At 45.5% G+C, this 22,695-nt stretch overlaps 1 protein-coding gene across 18 annotated transcripts in view; it reads right to left on the bottom strand.

Moving 5' to 3' along the window:
• The window catches only part of DNM1 (dynamin 1), a 68,658-nt gene extending 53,147 nt beyond the window's left edge, over window positions 1–15,511 (bottom strand). For all 18 annotated transcript variants that reach the window (XR_008745496.1, XR_008745497.1, XR_008745498.1 and 15 more), the window contains exon 1: window positions 15,180–15,511. Coding sequence is in view for 13 of the 18 variants with exons in the window: in XM_055793977.1 (XP_055649952.1) it covers window positions 15,180–15,340 (161 nt within the window). In the remaining 5 variants the exon portion in view is untranslated. The remainder of the gene's footprint in view (window positions 1–15,179) is intronic.
• Between the last annotated feature and the right edge of the window lie 7,184 nt (window positions 15,512–22,695).

Genomic DNA, 22,695 nt, shown 5'->3' with positions numbered 1-22,695 from the left:
CAGACTGGCTCCCAGGAGTCACTGCAGTCAGCGCCTTTCTCATTCACTCCTTCCACATCTCCCTGCCTTGTACCTCATGCAGCCTCCCTCCTGCACATGCTTCTATGCAGGTCTCCGGAAGCAGTGGGATAAGGTAAGTTTTTCTATTTATTTTTATTTTAATCCTTTGGGCTGATTTTTGTTTCGCACTCAGGGAACATCAAAAGCTTCAGGGTATATCAAAATCTGGAAGACAGCTGTACACATTATGCCAAGTCATGGCTGCACTAGAACCCCTGTGCACAAGTTAATCTGATGCAGAACTACAGAGCTTCATGGCTGTACTGCTTCCACAGGGCAAGAGACATCCAATGAGGTCAGAAGCACTCTTTCACTTTAGCTATTACACTTCTATTCAGTGGCCTGGGGGCCTGCCAGCCCACAGAGTGAAATGGCACAGCCGAGTTTGCCCTAGGGATTTGTGCTGCTGTATGTCTGCAGTAATTCCAAGGAAGCTGCTATACCCTAGCTTTGTGCTTGGTAGACCTTACAGCAAGATCTGGCCTGACTTTCAAGGTGCACAATATATTTTTAGATGACCTGAAAATAAGGCAGAGATGTTGCTACTTTCTTCTGATGCACCCCTGCAAACCCATAACCAAGGGTTACCGCACCCAACTAGCTCATCGGCTGTGCTACCTTGCATAAAGCAAGAATTTCCAACAGAGCTGCACTCCATCCCTAACTCAGTTTACATAACACGGGCTGAAGTCCCTATATACAAGGGAGGGGAGACAGAAGCCAAGTGAATGGAATTCCTCTCCATTAGAGGTTACACAGCTCCTGTGCTACACCTGTAAGAGGGAAGAAGAGAACAGACAAGGGAATACCTTGGGAAGATGCTTAGACACACAGGCATTACTGTTTTTGCCAGTTTTCCACAGTCTGCTTCCTTCTATCTAGAAATCTAAGCTTTCCTTCTGAGTCACTGCTGGGGCCTAAAGAGGCAAGTACCCTCAGGGCACAAGATCCGAAGTACAGAGGTGCTGGTCAGCCCCTTTTGAAGAATCAGCACTAGGGTTTTGCACAAGGACACAGGGTCCATTCAAACAGACTCAGTACTACAGACCCCTAGGAATACACGGGGTTTAGTACATGCTGTTCTTATTTGAACCTGAACAAGGTTTATATTCATGCTTTGAGTCCTCCTCTGGTTTCATGAGATGAACTTTCATTTTAGAAAAAAGGTTTCAAAATCAACACCCTCACTCACAGGACTTCAGGTGCTGTGATCTTCTGAAAGCAGTACAGCAAATATAACAGGATATACAATAATTTCATCAACAAGCAATGCCTGAAGCCCGTCTGAAAGATCTCAGCTTCCCCCAGTCCTTGCAGGCAACACAAGTAGTTCTCAGCTCTTGCCCAGAAGAAGGTGTGCTAAAGCCTGAGCACAGCTCACCACCTTACCCACCCTAACTGGTACGTCTGGGCAGGATACAGCGTTACAGCCGCCTGTGCTGCTCCTGCAGGGCTCCCTGCTGGCCATGAGCGACCAAGGTCAGATTCTTTGCTTTGTAACACCATGGAGGACTGTGAACCCAGGAATCCTGGCACACCTCGACAGTACCTTGTGTCAGCCCTGCTGAGGAAGCCTGCAACAGGAGCAGACTGGATCCACGTGTTTCTCTCCCTAGTTGTGGTCACTGAGCAGACAGATAATCCCTTCATGGGCTGCTGCTCTGCAGTTGCGGTGCGTTGACCAATCCGATCCGAGAGCCAGAACCAGGCCCAAGGGATAATTCCCCTCCTACTTCCCTACAACATGGTGAAACCTACTTGTTTCCATAGAAACAAATCAGTTTGATGTCCATATAGCTCCTGCAAACCTCACTGCTGTGCATCAGCCCCAAGCTGCTGAGGCTGACAGATTTTAAGTAAGCATCTACAGCTACGGGTCAAGAGCTTGCAGGAGAAACAGGAGGTACTGCTGGCACACAAACCTGGCCATCTCACCCGAGATGTTACTTGCTTCAGTTCATCTCTGCTGTGAGAGAACTGATCAGGAATATCCTTCCCCTCCTCCATTTTGAGGGCTGACTTATCTGCCAGATCCTCCCTGCTATGTTCCTGCGGATGGGTTAGCCCAGCACACACACAGACAGGAAAGGAAAACAGGGCACTCCAACACATCTACAGGGCACTTGTGAGCCAGTTTTCTCTTTGTATTTTTGCAGGTAAAAACTGTAAAGGGATTTTCTTGTTTGGAACTCTGCATTTTACTGTAGAGGATTATTTAGAGTGCTACAGCCTACAGTGCATCGCCTGATCTCAAAAAGTCGCTGCCCATTATAGCAAATGCCGCATTGACTCGGCTGCAGTGCTGGAGAAGCAGAGTCTTGAGAGAGTAGAAAATTACAGCGCTTCTGCTGTGAAGCTTCCTCTGGGATCTTCTGGGTAATAGAAAATGAAGCCCTGGATCTTGCTTGCTGCCTTGGGATATTCAAGGTAAAGAATAATACAGCACTAATTCTACATGACAATATCAGGAATTCCTGGGATCAAGCAGCCTGGTGAAACCTGAATGGATGCAGCAGTAACGATTACACACTTGTTGAAAATGCAGCTTTGATTTCAAGACTTAATCCCAGAAGAAAGAACACAGGGCTGGCTTCACTCGTTTAAAAAACAAACATAACATCAGATCTGTGTAACAATACCAGGATTCAGGGGAAAAGCAACCACAGCACTGGTGGGGTCCAGAGACCTCCAGAGCCACAGGTGTAAGAAATATTGCAATAGCATGATGCATTCTCCACCCCAACAGCTGTAAACCAGACCCTTCTGTCAGCCTTGCTGACTTTTCACCATCATAGCATAAAAGCACGTTTTTCTTTTGCTCCCTCTGAAGCTTATATACCCTGACCAAAAAAAAAAAAATGTCATGTAGATTATCATCTCCAGAAACTCTCTGCAACTTCCAGTCTCCAAGAGGACAGTACCAGGCATCAACACCACCCTAGAGCAAATTAGTTCAGTCCTTATGGCAGTAGTAAAGAAACAGTTTTTGTGGCCATAAAAGTAAACCCATGACCCAGCATCTTTGCTTGTCTCTATCTCAAGCCATGCTGATTTGTCATAATACTGCAGTAACACTGCTCTGCTTTGGCACAAACAAATCTGACAAATCCTGTCTTTGCCGTAACAGAAGGGCTGCAGCCCTGAAACACATGACCTGTACAGCACCTGCAACTTGAGCTGCAAAAAAACAAAAGGACAAGCTACACACAAACTCTGGGACCAAAATGACTGATGGGAAAGCACAGCCACAATAACACCCTGGGATTAATGTATGCTAAAACCAGTGAGCAACGGCTGACCTTGCTATTTCCCACCACCAGTGTCTTAATCTGTCCTAGCTCGCTGGAATCAGGCTGCAGCTGGGTCTAGAATAAAGCCTGTCCAGCAATAAAGGCTCTCCTGTGTTCAGGGACATCCCTAGACTGTGCAGCAGTAACTAATTATTCAAGCTATTTGTCACGTGGAGACTCTGGATAGAGGGGTTTATCCCCCTTTTTGCCTTTCTCTCCTCCAAAGCAGGAAGCCAGGTACAGTGGCAGACTCAAAGATACCAAACACTCATGGTAAGTATCATCTTTGATTTCTTGTCAAAACTCCACCACCTCTGGAGTCCTGGAATCTGCTGCAAGACCTAAGAGAAGAACAAACAGCTTGACACACATTTCATCACTGCAGTATGACACCTCCTCCACTCCCAGACAGCACTGTGTGCTAGAAAAGAAGACATCCTCCCCAGAGCCTGAATGCCACAAAGGGTACTGACAACTGAAAGAGTTCATTAGAAACAGCAAAATCACTTTGATGAACCCAATAGTACAAACTCAAATGGAAGCTGTATGAGGAAAGGAGGTGGTAGCTCAAGCTATGATGCGCTACTAGTGGCCAGACATGGATTGTAGGTTTGTAAAATTGAATGCATGTGCCCTGATAATTTATCTTGGGTCAGCAGCGAGAGGCAGAGCGTGTTGTGGATGGGGAGGCAGGTGGTCCCTTCCAACAGGCCAGGCAGGAAGGACAGAGTTCTGTGGATAACAGAGTGATATTGCACTTGGGCATCCTGACCAAATTGTCCAAAGTGTGTGGTTGCCCTGCAAAGGGAATTTAAGATGCCAATTTATATCTACACTCTGCCTGGGAAGGTATGCAGGAATATTGCCAAGCTCCTTGCTATGCCCTGCACCTCTGCAGTTTCAGATATAATTAGGATCACCCTGGCTAGAAACATGCTGCAGAGGCATTGCTTCTTAAGCCCTTGAAGAAAATCCAGCAGACAGACTGCTAACACCTCTAGTGCAGAGCAAAGTCAGAGGCATTAAACTACTTCAAAACCCACGTAAGACATCTCCATTTCAGGCTATACCAGAATGAAAGCTGAATCAATAGTCCCAGAAGAGACGAGCTTTTGACCTCCTGGCTGGTTCTAATGTGTCTGCCAGAGTCCTTTTGACCAACTGATGGGACAGCACTCCTCATGTTCCAGGGAACATTTCTCTCTGGTCACATTTGGGCACTGACCACAGGAGGTAACAAAAAGGCAAGTTTACATACATATACACATACACATAATTTCTAAAGGAGTCCAAGTCTTCATGGAAAACTTTTAGGGCTTAAATTAAAAAAGCAGGTGGGTCTTGGTGTTGCCTATTAATGGGCACTCTGGATCTAATAGCAAAATTGCAGCTTAGTCACCTGGACAAACAAATTGGAGTCTTCTATTCCTTCCCCTATTTTCCATAAGCAAAAGGTTTATCTAAATTCCTTCCCCTGTTATCATTCCCCCACCCCTTTAAACCAAGACACTGATTTCTAATAACATTTGCTTTTGCCTGCCCAGGTGTCCAGTTTGAATTCAACTTTGTCCAAACATAAGACAGTAAGATATCAAGCGCTAACGCAGCGCCTCACTTGTTATTTTACAGTAAGTATTCCTTAAATATGATTCTTTCAACAGTCTATACAAATTCATTCAAGAAATGGACCTCTTTCTCCAAGATTCATTTGGGGTGCCAGACAGTTTGCAGGCTTGGCATAACACACACACATCTTGTATGAACAGGCATAAACAGAGTAATGCTTAGGAACAGGAACATCGAATCCAAGTATCACAGCCCAGAGGGAAGAAGCATATTGCTGGGATCTCTTCTGAGAGCTACGCTGATGGAGAAGAGGTGACCCGAGTTTCAGCACTGGAGCTGCAGCATCAGCTCTGCAGTATGACACATGTCATGCACCAGTCCCTGACGGTACCCTGCATTTTGGTATACACCAATCTCCTCCTTACCTCTAGCTATAACCCCACTGCGACAGATCTCCTCCCAAGGCCACCGTGCTCAGACAATTCCCAGCTATTCATAGAGGAGCTTCTATTAAAAGTAAAAGCACAATCAGATTAAGAAATAGCCAGAGATTACTCAAGAGATCACAGGCAGCAGCCAGAAAGAGAAAACCTAACATGTATTGGAATTAAGGGGCCCCATCCTGACCCAGAGCAGTGTAAATTCGGAGTAAATCATAAGCAAGTCAGCAGAACTAAGTATAAGAATAAAAACTATGGGAGTTTGAGCTTTGTTTTTCACTGGCTTAATTCTGAACTGACAGGTCATCAGGTGTATTCCCCTGCTGACAGAGAATTGTTCCTGTGCTGGCAGGCAGCAAACAAACAGTTACTTTCATTGTAAGCCCCTGTTTGTAGAGGTTTACAATTACTTGGATGAGGACGAGCTCTCGGAGCCCTGAGTTAGGTCCTACATAATTTGCTCTGCTTTTACACATGCAAGAGTGGCAGGAAGGCAAAGAGGAGGAACTGAACAAAAGCTTCAAGATTTTTGCCTTTAAGTACCTCTTTCCTTGTTCTAAGAAATCCAGCACAGCCTCCCCATCCCTGGATCATCAGTCTCAAAAAACCCCACAAAAATAACAGTTTTTCCTAGTACTCTCCAGAGTAAGTTAGTTCCACTGTAAAAACATTTGCAGATGTTGAGAACCAACTGCTCAGCATCTCTGTAGACTTCTGCCTATCGCTGCTTTGAAAGAGGGTCTAAATGCAGCTGGAAAACTACTCTGAAATAGTTTATGCTCAGCTTTTATACAGCCTTACAGCAACACTGCTGTACGGCTACGTCCTCTGGCAGGCACCCCACATACTACACCAGCCACTCTTACATCAAGACTGTTTCACAGCCACAAAACAGCAGTCCCAGCAATTCTCATGTTTGTTACAGTAGCGTTAACTCTTCACCCTAGCTGCAACAATGCAACCTGCAGCCATAAGAAACAGGAAAGGGAGTGTTAAAGGGGACTGTTGAGGCAAGACATTATTAAAACAGAATTTTCACCCCCAGAAACTCCAGTTCAATTCCCATTTCAGTCACAAGTGAGGAACTGGGTCTATTCCAAACCTCATTTTGTATAATTTATTGTTCATTGTGACTGCAACTCAAGTATTTTAGCAGAGCTTATAGTTTTGGGGCTAAGTCCTGATTTTTAGGAAGGGAAGAGTTGACAATGCAGGTCTTAGTTTTGGGATTCTCTACACTGTCTCCAGGAACACTTAGGGAAACAGCATCTTTTAAAGGAAAAAAAAATAAATACCCTCAGTGTTAGAAATTGACATTTTCAATACAAAAGCTACACCGCTCTTCTGTTAGCTTAATTGTTACATCCAGGGCTCTAAGAAAAGCTACACAAGTCACAAGACTTGCAGAAAAGTGGCAGAAGCTGGCAAGTTTGCTTCCAGTCAGCAAGACACAGCTTGAGGAGCTTGCATAACATCTGCTTCCAAGTTGCTTCCAAAAGCATGTTATGCTGAACTGCAAGAAGCTACTGACCAGGGATTAAAACACCATCTCACTTCCACTTGGTCATGGCGGGGTCTGCCAAAGCTTTCAGAGCATCTAACATGGCAGAGAACAATCAGAGACACTGTTAGATTTCAGACTCAGGGCTCCTTCTTCCTGTACTGGAAGGAAAGAAAAGCAGCTATCTATTATAGTCAGCACCAGCCTAGGAGCTGTGACAAGCCTGAAGGTCATGCAGGAAGCAACCATCAGCAATTGTCCTGTCTGCCCATCTATATAAAACAGCTTAAGAAAATTACTGACACACTTTACATTTGATTGTTGTTAAAGTATTCACTAACAGGACTTTGAAAGCAAAAAGCTGGACGTAAGTACAAAGTATCAATGAGTCACCCGGAATAACTGTTGAAATATCTAACATTAAATTGTGCTCTCAGTTGTCAGCCACAGTATTTTCATGCATACTCTTGCCTGCTCCTCAGTAAAAACTGAAGTGTTGTCTCAGTCCTCTCCTCATAGCCACCCCAATATTTACAGTAGCCAGTCCCGAGCAAGACATCCAATTCTCATGACTAAATTCCATCAGGTCACTCAAAAATAAGCATGATGCAGGCTTTTGAAGGATCATAGACAAATGTAAACAAAGAAAAACAGCTTTTTGGAGCTTTTCAGAACCAGTTCTCCTGGCGGTTTGACCACCTCCAGGCCTGACCAGATCATCTGAGTGTCTGAAGTCACCAAGGACAAAACCCTGGGCTCATTCCTCTACAGGCCTGCACTACCCATCCCTGCTCTCAAAGGCTATGTTCAAAAATTTAAGTGCTACCAGCTCAACTCGTGCAGCCTCTCATCTCCTAGTGCTTTCTAAGAGTACCCCAACTCCTCAAATCTAGCACCTGATCGATGCCAGCAGCCAAAGGTGGCTGCATCAGCCCCAGCCTCTCTGCAAGACAGACCTAAGAGACCAGCAACACTGGGCAAACGAGGCCGCATGAGCAGCGAAAGCTCTTGGCACACTTCTGCACAGAAGGCATCTTTCAAAGGGCTCAGGCAGACGCTGCTGTACCACCCTTGCAAAGTTTTAATTTACTGTTAGAAGAAATAGATTCCTACTTTATGGTTAACCTTTTCTAATATTATTTCAGGTGTTCATGAATGATATACACCTACATGACATGACAGAGACCAACAGCACCTCCTTTCTACAGATGGAGAAAAAAGTATAAAAAAAAATTAGTTACACAAGAATTTAGTTTCACTGCTGAGAACATAACCATCTCAAGGCCAAATGTGCCTGTCTGCCTGCTTTGTAAGAGACAATATTCCTTTATCCTGACCTTTCACTCTTATCAGGAAGTGCAAAACCAGGTCTGGGATCAGGAAAGGAAAATTTCAAGTGGAATAAGAAACTGTCCCACTAGTGAGCTATGTTCCCCCACCATGCATGACTAGATTTTTTAATTTTTTTGGGGGGACCAGATTTAGTTTTAGCTCTCCTCCCAACTAGCAGTACTCTGACTCATATGGTTACAGATCTGTGAGTCCAAGAAGGAAAGTATTACACCCAAAGTTTTTTGGGTGTTTTTTTTAGTGACATATCAAGGAAGTAAGTTTACCCTGCACATTACCAGTAAGTGTCCTTTCACAGATGCCCCCTCAAAACCAGTTTTATACTGGGCATACAGGCTGAACATCATATGCTTCTAGATGACTGCCTGCCGCTCCTTCTACAAACCTTCTGGTTTTGCCACTCAAATGCATTACCTGCCACAAAAACAGAGTATGGGCTCACACGGGTGGAGCACACATGGGTTTGCTCTTCTCTAATAAACTCACTGCTCAAGGCATCATAATGCATTTCACTCCGGTAGCTAGAACACAGCAGGAGCTGTTTTCTTGATTAACTTACTCTAAGTTGTCAACTTCTTCCATTTCTCCTCAAAAAAGTTCATCTTAAAGATACTAAGAAATCCTTATTCAGAAGAATTTTTACTCACACTCATACAGACAGGCTCAAACTTGAAGTATGAAGTAGCGACATTCAGTGATTCACCAGATCAGGAAGGGGGCTAGCCTTAGAACAGCATTGTCAGAAGCTGCCTCAGTTACGAGGTGCTGCAGACAGACTCCCACACCTTCTATTTAGTCTAGCAGAGTTCTGCCTGCTCAGAGTATCAGGAAAAGTCAGGTTCAAGGACTTGACTCTGCATCCCCAGCTAGGTATTGAACTATGGCTTCTGAAAACAAGCAGTAGCCTTTAAAAATAAATATTTGTCTTTGCTTTGCCTGGGTTTTTGTTTTTTTTTTGACTGCGTAAAAAGTTATAAGCATGTGGAATTTTGAAAAACAGTAACAGCTGACAGTTTTAGCATAGGGGAATATTTCTGAGATCTGACTTTTTACCTGCTGGTTTTGCAGACTTTACAGCCCTGTATCACAGCACACCACTTATAGAGCAAACAAAAAAAATGCCACAACACTTAGCTATCTCAAAGTACACTAAGAACTAATCAAAGCTCAGGATGCTCGAAGATTCCCAACATGTGGATTATCATGGTAACAAGGAAGAGTCCACACTAGCAAAGAAGGCATCCTCCTGATGTGGCAGCTATCAGGTAATGAATTCCAGCAATGACAAGACAACCTGTCATTTTCACACACCAGTAGGTCCAGGCAAGCCCCAACTTGCACAATACTGAGCAATCCACTTCCACTGGAGATACAGCTGGTTTCCTTCCCTGGGTAAATTCTGATATGATCCCAGACATGCCATAAGGATCTCTTCCTGGTGAATACAAGGCTAATGGGCAGTTACCAGAAGTATGAGATCATCACTAAAGACTTAAGCTGAAGAATACAGTCAGTCAGCGAGATCTGCGGAGAACACCTAACTGCTGCAGGAAGCAGAAAAGATACTAGACTTATTTATTTGAGCCAACCCTTATAACTTTAAGGCAAGTAGTTAGAGGACAAATACAGGCAGACACCATTGCTGCATCTACAAACATTGAGATTCACACTCCCCCCAGCCTTAGAGCCATCCACTTATATTTTAACTTAATTATGAATCTCCTTCTAGCATTTCTCCTCCCACAAGTGTTTGCTCAGAGCTGTACAGATTTCTCTTAAATTAATCTTCCAGTCTGCCATAACACATTATCTATTTCCCCCAGTGCTCCATATTTTCTTCCTTCCCCAGTTACTCAGAGATGAAAACAGGTATTTTCTTCATTGGAGACCAAAGGCTTGCTGCCATTTGAAGGACTATTATTTGACCATGATTTATTTCTCTAAACAGTAGGCTCCTACTCCTGGCTCTTGCACCATTCTCTGCAACCCTACGTCAGTTCCCAAGCAATGTGTATGGCTTTAACCTGCAAATACGAGCAGGATTTGGTCAGCTCACAGACATATTCATCATACAGCAATTAAGGGTCCATGATTTTCAATTACTCTCTCTGCCAGCACTCTAAGCATGTAAATGTATCTCAAAGCAGAACCAAAAAAAAAAAAAAAGAAAATAGAAGAATCATATTTAAAGACCCCTTTTGTGGCCAGATCAGAGCAAGTCAGTGAGTGTATCTTCTTGTTTAAATTTAAATCCGCTACTGAAATAATGCATTGATGCTCAGCATTACGCAGTACAGCAGACATCCTCAATCTATACATAATGTCACTATGACTTTTGTAAGGTTTAAAACCCTCAGTTCTCTTCCAGGCACTCAAGCTCACAAAGCATGCACTACAGCAGAAGGTTGAGCAACTTAAAAGGGCAAAGATCATTGTCAAAAAGTTTTCCTACAGTATCTGAACAGGCCAAGTATCTACATCTCTGTATGCATCCCTATAGCATCTTTCACTTCTAGATAGTTGCTAACACTGCTTTTGGCCTCTGAAGGGATTCTGCTGGAGAAGCTTCCTGTAACAAAGCAAAGTATGTGTTATCAAAGAAGGCATTCCCCCCATCGTATCTTGGGGGTGTAAATATTTATCCCTATATAGCTGGGGAAGGTTAAGATATGAAGATACTAAGTTGCTCCTTGAAGTTATACCTGAAGCCAAACTAAACCTTGTGGCTTCCAGATCTAGCTTTGCATTTTCAGTATGTGACGTTGCAAGGCAAAGACACAGTTGTGGCACATGCTGCCTGGCCCTTGGCTGGTTTTGTCAAGGCAATTACTTGTAACACAAGTAGCACGCTTAATAGGTACTTATCCTTACCACTGCCACAGGCATTGCAGCGCTGCGTTTTCCCTGCTCTTTTACCCATGCTGAAACTTCAGTTTGTTAGGAAAGGCAAGGTTAGCCCAACACAGTTGAGCTTAGGTCCATGCCTGTCTCCAATTTCCTTCCAGGCAACACACAAACATCGGCTAATTCAGCATATACCACTGGAGCCCGGTGCAGACTGCTAAGCGCCCCTATTTGGTTTGGGACATAAAAGCTCCCAAGAGAGGATGCTTCTGAAGTAATGCTCAGGTCTGGGGTCAAGTAAACGCTGATCCCACTTCCCACAACTCTGGCACTGCTTAGCTCCCTTGATCATAAACAAGACTGTTTCACCTCCACTCAAGTCCTTCCACCTACTATTCCCAATCCTTAGTCACTGCCTCCTCAGCAGCCCCCTTAAACCATCTGTTCTCCAGAAGTCAGAGGTGCCTTGTTTTCTCCGTGAAGAGCAATGCAGCTGTCCTAGCAGGGCTGAGCAGTATGCTGCCTTGGATCACACAACAAAAACACAAGGCACAGACATTCATGTAGCCATCTGAACACAGCCCAGTGCTTTCAGCTCTCCCTGTTTGTAAAGCAGAGATAACAGTAATACTCCCACAAATCCAGCGGTTTGTATAACGGTGCTCCGAGACCTTAGGATTTTAAAAGAAAACCCACACTTATATCTGTCATTTTCACATGGCAAAATAAGAGGGGCATGAACATGGATGATTCTACAGTTTTGTGGGCAGTCTTTTATATCCCCCTTCTTGGTCCTTTCAGCTCTCAAGTCAGATTAGCACATGCCACATGCTTTGTTCTTTTTATCAGACCAGTTCTGCTGGTACTGGTGCCTGCTCTAAGACCCTCCAATTTAAGAAAGGTGGCAGCAGGAAAGTAACACCACCTTAAGAAGGGACTAAATGACCCCTGATGTCCCTCCTGACCCATTTACAAGCCTATAGCCACACCAACAGGAAATGCCTGGAGCTGACCTGACCAACCTTCCTTCCATTTCTGGGCTCCATGATGAACCAGTCTATGAAGAGATGTGTCACCTGTCTGCCTTCTACATGGCTTCTCTCTTCTCTTCAGTGATTTTTAACAGCATCAGCCAGTATCCTAGTCACCATGCTGAGTATCCGGCAGCAAAAGCACACATAGCAGCTACAGTGACATCTGGTATTATAAATACAGGGTCTGCACTGTTGGATTATCTGTTAACAGTAGAGTAAGTGACACTGGAAGAGCAATTAGCAGCAACTAGTAAGCCATGACATTCAGGAGGGAAAAAAAAATACTATTTGTTTGGCAAGACATGCAACTAAACATTGACTGCAGTCAGCATCACTTCCCTGTGCTTCAAGGCTTCCAGCACGCACAAGGATTCAGTGCTACTGCAAGGTGCCAGCAGCAGCCCTAGGCTGAAGCCCTGCCTAGCCACAGGCTAGGTCTGGCAGGGAGGGCAAGTGTGCTGCCCTGCTGTGGGAACGCAGCTGGATGACAATTTGAAAGAAGCCTTGCAGGTACCAAGCAGGAAAACTAGCCCTGGCAGGGCCTCCAACCCCTCTGCTTAAGCATCCCCATCAAGCACATCAGTCGGTACCAACTGCATCTGCATTTGTTCTTGCACAATTTTCTGTCCACTCAGAGAAAAATTCATCAGCCCTCACATTCACCATACAGCATGCAGCTGCTGAGCAATAGCTGCACCACCATCCTGGTATCAAGCTGGAGCAGTGACATATGTCATGTCCACACTACAGCAATAATTGTATTTGTACACAGTAGGTCTACACACAATTTCTTCTTGTGCCTATTCAGAGAAGAGAACAGCCCCTATCACAATTACTTTGAGAAGCTATGCTTAATTCTCCACACTATTTCCATAGCTTCTTATCATGGTTTCCAACACCCACAAGAAAAGAAAAGAGACAATACATTCAAGTGGGGCCCCAACATCATTTTAACAGGATTGGATTCTGCAGTATATACGCACACATACATTCTGTGGTAAGATGTCTCATGTTACTGGTCTCTAAGCTAGCCAGCACTCAAGAGTATCAAATTGAGAAAGACCTTTCCACTTCAGCATATTTTCCATTTCCATTCCAAGTATTTCTTTTAAATACTTTTCTACCGACAGGTCTCAGCTCCTGCTCAGGGGACCCTTCATTATTTCATTTTTTCTAAAAGCCACAGCACTATAGCTTGCTGCTAGCAAAACCACTGATGGGACACAGTGAGGTCACAAGTTCTCCTGGGACAGGGATCATCAAAAAGAGACAGAAAACATTTCAAATCATTTATTTTCCACCAGGCAGATAAAATCGTTACTTTTCGATTGGTGCCAGTGGAGATTCACCAAGGATTAATATATCCCCTTCTGTTTGCTCAGTCTAAAAGAAAGGGGCAGCGTACCCCAAATCACTCACTGTCCTTTGACAAACCCTCCTCCAGCCTAACAGCCATACATTATCTATTACACCACTGCAGCACTGACTGCATAGATCCTCTAAAAAGGATTTACGGGTTAGGCTGCCAGTACTTAGAAAGCAAGAAAACAGCAGAGCCAACAGGTGAACCTGTTTTACTCATATATTCCAGGAGACCCATTTTCCCCTTCTTAGAAAGCTACAGCCCAGCAAGCTTTTCACTCTGATGGTAGGGTTGGGTTTTTTTCTGTGTCTATTGACAAGTGGCTCCTGGTCTATGACCTGAGGCTCAGTAAGATGTGTTCCTGTAATGCCCTTCCCTTGGCACGATTCTCAGCATCCCTGAGGGATACTGCATGGACTGTTGGAAGTTAACTAGAAAGGATCCCAAACTCTTTGAATGTATATATAGAGAGAAGGAAAAAAAAAAAAGTAATCTTATTCCTACCATGCTGTCTTTGCACCAGACACAATCCCCATGCCTTCTTCCTAGAACACACAGCGCGCCCTGCACTTGCTGCTCCAGGCTACAGCTGCACCGGTCTTTTTGGGGCTACTTGCAGCTAAACAAGCAATTCATACGCACCCCAGACCCTTCCAACGGTACAAAAGCTTTATAAGCCATCCGGCAGCAAATGGCTTAAAATAAAAAGTGGGGGTGGGGGAACAAAACCCAATAGATGTTGCCACAAATGCAGTTTGCTGAAAGAGAAAAACCCACGCAAGCATCTGACCAAGTATCACACCAGTCACTGCTTTTAACACAAGTCACCAGCAACCTGCATGCCCCCTTATAGCATAAAATAATACCTTGATAACTAAAACCTGTGTATCACTGGATACAATTAACGGGGGCAGAAACAAGCAGAGGAACAACCTTCCCTCCCCAGGTGTTGTGTGTCTACGCTGGAGCAGATAACCAAGCAGCGCAGCCTACAATTTACTCAAGTTGCAGATGATGAATGCAAAGGTCACATGAAGGGAAAGCATCAGTGCACTGCCTGTCACAAAATGGTAGCACCCGGGAATCTGAGCATATAGGAGAGATAACCCCGTCCTTCCCACCGCCTCCCCGCAGCTCCTGACATGGCATCCGCTATGGAGGACAGCGCGGCAGGGCTGGGGGAGGGGGGCGGCGCAGATTAAACTTACCCACCCCCCCGCACCCCCCTTCCCGGCGCTGCACCCACCCGCGGAGCGCGGCGCGGGGGCGCGCGGCGCGGGGGCGCCCGGCTCGGCGGCCCCAGCGAGGGAGGGGGCTGGGGGGCTGCGGTCGGTCCCGCCGCACTTCGCCCCCTTATGTAATAGCCAGGGCGCCCCTCCCGCGGCGGGGGGCTGCCAGCGGCCCCGCAGCTGCGGCTGAGGCAGGCGGGACCGCGCTGCGGAGACGGACACGCACCCTGCAGACGGGGAGACCCCCCCCCGCCCCGCCACGGTGCTGCCCGCGCAGGCAGCAGCGATGCCCGCGCACCGCACCGGTCCGTGCGGCCGCTCCGCGTCCCCGCAGCGCGATGCCCGCGCCCCCAGCAGCGGCGTGTCCCCCAGCAGCGGCGTGTCCCCCAGCAGCGGTGCCCGCGCGCCCAGCCGCTACGCCCGTGCAGAGCGATGCCCGCGCCCCCCGCCCGGCGCCGCCCGCAGCCCTGCCTGTGGCGGGGCCCCGCAGGGACCCCCTCACCTCCCGACAAAATTCTCCAGCACGGAGCTCTTGCCGGCGCTCTGTCCCCCCACCACGGCGATCTGCGGCAGGTCGAGGTTGGCGTTCTGCCCGATGGCGGCGAAGGCGTCCTGCAGCCGGTTGACCAGCGGGATAAGGTCCTCCATCCCGCGGTTCCCCATGGCTGCGGCGCGGCACCGGCTCCCCGCACGGGCGAGCTCACGCTACCCCCTTCCCGCGCGCCTCGCCGGCGGGTGAGCCCGCCTCTCGCCGCCCCGGCCGCTAGGCGCCGGCCCCAGCCCGCGCCCCTCGCCCCGCTCGACACCGCCCGCTGCCGCTCGGGCTCCGCCGCCTCAGCCCGCCCCGCCGCTGCGGACAGCACGCGCGGCCGCCAGGGGGCCATAAGCGCGCGGGCGCCGCGTTGCACCCTGGGAGTTGTAGTCCGCACGGCTGAGGGGGCGACGGGGGTCCCGGCGGCGAGGCCCTCCCGCACTGCGCCGCTGGGGCCGGGCATGGGGCACGGGCACGGGGCACGGCTCCGAGCCAGGGGCGCTGGCGACGGGCCGCTCGCTCTCCCGGCGCCAGAGCGGCGCAGCTGCCCGAGGCGGCGGGGGCTGCGCGGGGCCGCGGCCCCCCCGGGGCGGGTTGGCACACCGGTGCCGGGGCCCGTGGCTGCCTCAGGTGGGGCGTCTGCCTGGGCCGGTCGCTACGGCTGTCTGCGAGCCTGCACAGCTCGGGCACGATGCCTGTGGGTTCAGGCTCTGTATCTGTGCAGTGCAGTTAACATACAGGTATGTTTGGTCGATGTACCCGCACGGTTCAGTTCCTACACCCGCACAGTTTGGTCTTTACAGCCATATGGTTCAGCCAATACACCTGTGCAGTTTGGTCACCGTCCCTGTGAAGTTGGTTGACACAACCGTATGGGAGGGTTGTGTGCCAGGGCAGCACTTGTGGAACTGCCAGAATGCATGACATACTTGATACGATTAAACCAGACTGCAAAAAACACTACTGCGCTTCTGCTGCTTCATCTTCTTGCAAACATGGATGAAAAATGCATCAATTTCTGTTTATAGATGCAAAACAGAGGATGTTGTCATTGTTGCTATATTTGTTTTGCAGAAACACAAGCGCTTCATTTTACATACCTAGATTTTGTTTTTAAAAATTGTCACGATAAAGAGGAAACTTTCAGTTCTTGAAAGGGCTGGGATTTTGCTGAGGACATAATGTGAGGCCATATTTGATCTGAAAGTATAGAAGTGAAAACAAGTGTTGAGAAAAGAAGCCGATGGCTAGCAGTGACTCAGGAGAATGGGGAATGCTGCATTTCAAACACCTCTTAATTTGTGCTACCCAATACTGTTGTTCACAGCTCAGAGAGAGCTGGGGGTGGCGGGGGAAAAGAATATCAAAAAACTGCAACAGATTTTGAGCTGTATGTTTCATTTTAAACAGCAACTTTTTAGTTATGGTGATTCTAAGGAATTTTTCACAGATGTCCATCAAATGCAACCCGTGCAAAATTACCTGCCTGGGTATACAGAGAAACTGGAACAACCACGCTGAGGAGGTGACTGCCTTACTGTGTCAGTGAAGATGCCCAAGGAAAATGCTCTGAAAAACATCACTAGCGTGCAGGTAAGAACACTGAAGGAAGGGAGCTGCTCCATCTGTATGGGTAGCATCATTGCAGGGCATATGTGGGCTGTCAATGCTATTTGTTCCTTTCAGCAAATTCCCCAGTAAATCTCAAAAAAACAAGCTTGGGAAACTCAATATAGACTCTGGACAAAAGTCTTTGAACATCTGTACTGCCATTCTGATATTGAAGGATCCTGGACAAAATAACATTTTCCCCTTCAGATGTTGATAGCTGCTCCTTGGTAAGAAGGTCACCACAAAAAAAAAAGTGAAGAGTATCAAAGACTTAAAGAACAGTGTCACCTTCCTCCCTGGATCAGAGATGATGCTCAGGGAACATCAGACCATGAAGATCTTTGAAGCTTTATTTGAGGAATGGTAAGAAGAAAACTGTCCTTTTCTCAAAGGTTGCTGTAACTTGAAGTTCACCCACAGAGCTCTAATTTCAATACTGAGAAAGATTTCCCAACTACGTCGTGGCAATCATTTCATATAATTTAACAGCTGTACTAATGAGCCTCAATGGCCATGACCAACCTCACCTGTGGCTTCTCCCCACAGCTGTGGGCCAGGAGCTCTATTTAAGCTCAGCCCAGGGCTATCAGTCCCTGATGAATGATGGAGAAGTGTTAGTCTTTGGTGTAGCAGCAGCCCTATATGCCTGTGGAGTCTTTGATTCTGGCTTGTGGACTGCTGACTCCTTAGCCCTGCCTTACTGCTATAGGTGTGCCTGGTGATCGCTAGTCCTGATCCTAATCCTGGCTTGATGGTTGGTATTTCTGCCTGATCTTGGCCCTGCCTCATTGCTGTGCTGTTGCCTTATGATTTGGTCTTTTTGTCGGACCTAGATGTTGTATTTGGTCTGCCCTGTTTGCCTCCCTTGGGTGCTGTGAGATTGGGCCTCAGCTGGCAGTACCCCTACCAGCTGTGGAATTTACCCCTTGGCTCCTGCCTCCTCTTCCCTTCGGGAGCAGCCCTGCTCTTGCTGTTTCCTAACAAGAGCATCAGCGGTTTAGCTAGTACCTGAAGTGACTTGACTTTGCTCCTTGTCCTGTCCCCTACCCTATGAATCCATACTTGTCCTTAATACTTCCACAAAGGCAACTATATTTTTTGTGTGGCTCTCAACATTTTTCTATTGACAGAAACTTCAACCTGCAAGTATTGTATTCCACTCCTTGCTTAGCAGTCTAAGCAAGTATTTTGTTCTGGGTGAGCCCAGTCTAGAAATAATGATTCGGGCTTATACCATTTTCTGGAAAATCTATTTGTTTTGAGAAAGGGTTTTGAAAGTACAGTATGTCAACAGCTGAAATTGTGAACTATGGGGGTAAAATAGGGTTCATGTTGCCAGTTAAGGAGCTAGTATGCCAATAAGGCTCATGTATGACTTTTTTGCAAGTATTCTTTCATATGTTCTCTAGTCTTATTTTTCTGTGAGCCTTGTACTTAGCTCTTGGGCAATGTGGTTATTCTGGGGGGTTGGAGGTCCAAGGGGGTCCTTCGTCTGGCTTACTGTGGTCTCAAAGGGCAAAAGTGCACTGGAGGGACAGGGGAGTTAATGGGGTGCTCTCCAGGTAGACAAGAAGGGAAGAAAAGGAACGGTGGAAGTGGTAAAACCCTGCAGAAATATTGGCAAACTTTACCTAGATCTCTCAGCAGATAAATACTAGTGTAAAACTCAAAGACATACAAAATATGCTCTTGCTTCCCCTGTCTTGCAGAGATGCTTCTAAGCAAATAAGATTACAGTGTATGCCTGCAGCGTTACCCCTACAGGGACTCTATTAATATTATGGAGTCTGTCTAAAATGCTTCTGCAGCAATTGTAAACATTCAGCTTAGAGACCCAAACTCTGGATTCTGAGACAGCAAGGCTTGGGTTTTAAGTTTTAGAAACCTACACCTCCCATTGATGAAAAAGAGAACTACAGGCATTCAGAATTAGTCATAAAGCCTTCCATTTTCTCTCCTGCAAGAAGCTGAGTTGCAAGGATGTTAGCAGCAAACAGGCCTTTTGATTCTATAATACCTCCCACTGGTGACTTATGCAGCAGCATGTAGCAGTTACAGGAAGAAAAACAACTATGTGATCATCCTTTGAGGGGAATAGTAAAAATCTGCAATGTCTGTGAAATTAAAAAGGAATTTTATAAACTGGAGTGGACAGGAGAAAACTATTCCTTTTTAACTTGGTCGAAAAACATAAGACATCAGCAAAGAAAGAAAAAAGGTGGATTAGTTCCCCCCCTCATAAATATTTCTGGATGTACTTTAATGTGAATTCCTAAAAATGCATGACTATGTGTTCCTAAATATGGCTATCAACAACAGTTTTGTACACTGATTTTGTCACCTCATGCAAATAGAGCTTCCAGTTTAGTTAGCATAATTAGAAATAGACACTTGAGTGCTGGATTCTGTCCCTTATTTCTTGCCCTTGCAAAAACAACACATATAGTCCTCAGAGAGGAAAAAAAAAGGCAAAACCATGGAATACTATTAGCTTACAATTCTCCTAGTTACTTGCAAACTGTTACTGTTGACTCCAGGTAGAGCTGTGAGTGTTCAGAACGTTTCACAGTAGATCGTGAAGCGAACCCTCCTGGCTCCTAAAGAAAATTTTTATAAACACAGGTAAGAATTGAAATTGAATGTTTACAAACAGAGGTGAGAATGTAAGTTCCACAAAGAATCAGGGCTAGAATTGTCACTGTCTGTATCAATATAGAATACATTATAAAGCTGACAAATACTTTAAAAACTTAATGAAAATTAGCCTCTTAAATTTACATGACTATATAAAGCTGCCTATAGAGAGAGAAGCAATGGTAGTATCTGTTTAATAGGTACTTCAATGTTACTATAGAGGCAATGATACCATAGTAACATCATTGATCTCTGTGGTATTAGTTGCTCAGTAAGAGAAAGTTTCTCTGTAATGTTCCCATTGGTTGGAAAAGCTACCTGAAAGAAAAGCAGCCTTTAATTTTTTATTTTAAACTATAGAGCTTTCTTTGTAGAATAATAGTGAAATGCTTCCTTATCTTCTGTTCTGAAACAGGAAATTTGCTGAAGTGGTTTGGAAATACCTCAAAAAGAGGTAAAAGAAGGTAAAAATCTAGCATATTGAGATACTGACTGGGTCAGGTGTATCTTTGCTGTGACTGCACAGAAGCCAAAATATACATAAGGAAAGAAAGAAACTGAGTGTTATAGTCCATTGGGAATGGGATTTGGACATGGATGTGAGTTCAGTTTAAGAGTGACAAAGTGAGTTCTCTGCACTTTCCACATCCAGTGGGATGATACAGAAGAGCTCCTGGGATATATTTTACCTTGTGAGACTGAAAATCACTGATGGAAGCTGATTGGCCATGTGGCAAAATGGGTGTGAAAACAGTATCTTAGTTTATCTCTTGTGGGCCCTGTCCTGCCAATTAAGAAATATCGGGAATAGATTTCTAGAGCAATAGAACAAAGAGTGGGTGCAAATATCCCTTAGTGCACAGATCATTTTACTTTGAAATGTTGTGTGCTACTGCTTTCACGTGTGTGAATACAGTCTTCCTCCAGATAAGAGAGGCATGGAAAACAGTGTAATTCCAGTAATTAACACCAGCTGTTGAGAGCAGGTCTGGTGAAACATGACCATTCCTTCAATAGATAGGCCCCAAAAGCAGGAGGAAAAAGTACTTTAAAGCTCCATACGCCTTTTTCTCCAGGGAGTTTGGGAGGTTTAAAGACATTATGGTGAGAACTAGTTATATCCTAGTGAAAAGGATGAGTAATAACACCATCCTTGCAGATTGCAGAAGGAATTGTGGGCACCACGGTATCTTGGTGCTGTCATAGGCACTAAGAAACGCTTGGATTTTTGCAAGCTATGTGGCTTCACCAAGGGTTGGCATACGAAGTCTTTTTCAAAGCCAAAATTAAAACATACAACTGTGCAGTCCAGTCATGTGCTGGAAGCTAGGAATCTCTTGTTATCTGCATGCCTGATCTGGTCCCTGGAACAAATTCATATAGTCCAGCAAAAACTTGGCTGTATAATGCAATCCAGGTCCCAAATAAAAAGCATTTGTGCGGTCTGTCCTCTTACCTGTGAAGAAATTTCACAGCCCTGATCTAATCATAGAGAGGTGTAACGCAGGCTGCCTTATAGCGATGATCCAACAGCTCTGCTGGTGGCAGTCTCTGTATTGCAGGGTACTTTCTGGGTCATTTTCTTACTTTGAGCTTCTCTTGTTGTCAATGAGGCACAACCTTTGTGTAACCGCTGAGCCTAGTGGGTATTTGGGTTATTAAGTGATAATGTTGTAGTCTGTATTGTAGCACTAGGGTTTGGAGGTTCCATGTATTCTCACAATATGACATGAGTAGCAAGTTGCTTAATATTTGAAAGGGAAATGTTCCTTGCAGGAAAAACCAACTGTGAGTAGGTGGAAGGTCAAGGTCTGTGGTGTACCAATCAGTGCTCACTGGGCACCAACAGTAAGTACCCTTTGGCTGTCAGCTGTTTTAATCAACATGCTGTTTTATTGCCTGTAATGAAAGAAAGGATCCTAGCCCGATTTTCTGTACTGTTACCTTACACCTCTGTATGACATGGTGGGATTAGCTGAATCTGGAACCTTCTCTTCTGGATTCACTGAACCATGTCTGGTCAGTGTGGTGTTTACATCTGGCACATAAAGGCACTTCTGAAGATCAGCTTTTGGATGGTAGGTTGATAAAGCAGTGTGTGTCTTCACTTCCTGCAGCCCTAATTCTGTCTTGCGCTGTGCATGCACAGGACTAAACCCATGTCCAGATTTGTGCTTGATGCAGTAGTGTATCTGTGCATTGAATTGTAGGTTTATTCATAAACTCATTAAAGCTGTTTATTTAATGATTTGTATATAGGACCTCAGAAGGAAGCCTAATCTTTGAGGGGAGCCTTTAGGCTATGTTAGAATATAACATCCAACAGTAAAAATACCTGTAGACTTAGCTGCTCCCCCATCTCACTGACATGGTGCTTTGTAGATTTCCTGTAGATTTCCAAATGTTACATACAAAGCATACATAAAGAACTTTAGTTGTAGAATTAAGACCAGAACACATAAATTTCAGATTTACATTTATTTATACAACCAGAATTGCATGTCTGGCTAACATACTGACTAGTCAGACATTTGTAGGATCATAATACTAACCCTCTTCCCCACCCCTGCAAACTAGCCAGGCCAGTAGCTGCTGTAATAGTACAATTACAGGAGCAGAGGATCAGTTACGCAAAATGATTTGAAAAAGACTCCATGTATGTTTTCTGCTCCATGTACGTATTTGCTGGGATGATACTTCAGCTTTCATGCTTAACAGGAGAACATTTTCTCTGTGTGCAGACAGCTGGGACTGGATAAAGGACCCTGGGCATTAACGTGGCCAGCCATTGATTAATATGGGTAGATGGTCACCTCTGAATTGATTATTGTAAAATCGGGAAAGTATAAAAAGGCCCAAAGGAAAAATCAACATATGATGCTGCCTGCATTGAAAATTATGCATGCTAACTGTGTATCACCAGCAACAGCATTTGGCTTACAATACGTTCAGCTAAAAATCAATTCCGAGGCCTTCAATGAATCAAGTAGTCTTTACTGGTGTGAATAATAAGACTATAAAGTAAATTATTTCAGGACGGGGTCTCTGGAATGGCAAAGAGCATAAACACATCTTTACCCTTGCTAGGTTTTGTGTAAGATGAAGTGTCGGTCACTATATATTTTCATACAGAGGCTGTGTGTGCTGAACACCCTTAAAGTTAATACTTACAGAAAAAAGGAGCTGCAGGGAAGGTTTTGCAGCAGCCCCCCGCCCCACCCCCCCCCCCCACCCCCCCCCC

Source organism: Falco peregrinus, chromosome 1 (assembly GCF_023634155.1).
Source record: "Falco peregrinus isolate bFalPer1 chromosome 1, bFalPer1.pri, whole genome shotgun sequence".
Taxonomy (NCBI): Eukaryota; Metazoa; Chordata; class Aves; order Falconiformes; family Falconidae; genus Falco; species Falco peregrinus.
Note: the sequence above shows the minus strand (reverse complement) of the source record. Positions and strands in the feature narration are given on the sequence as shown.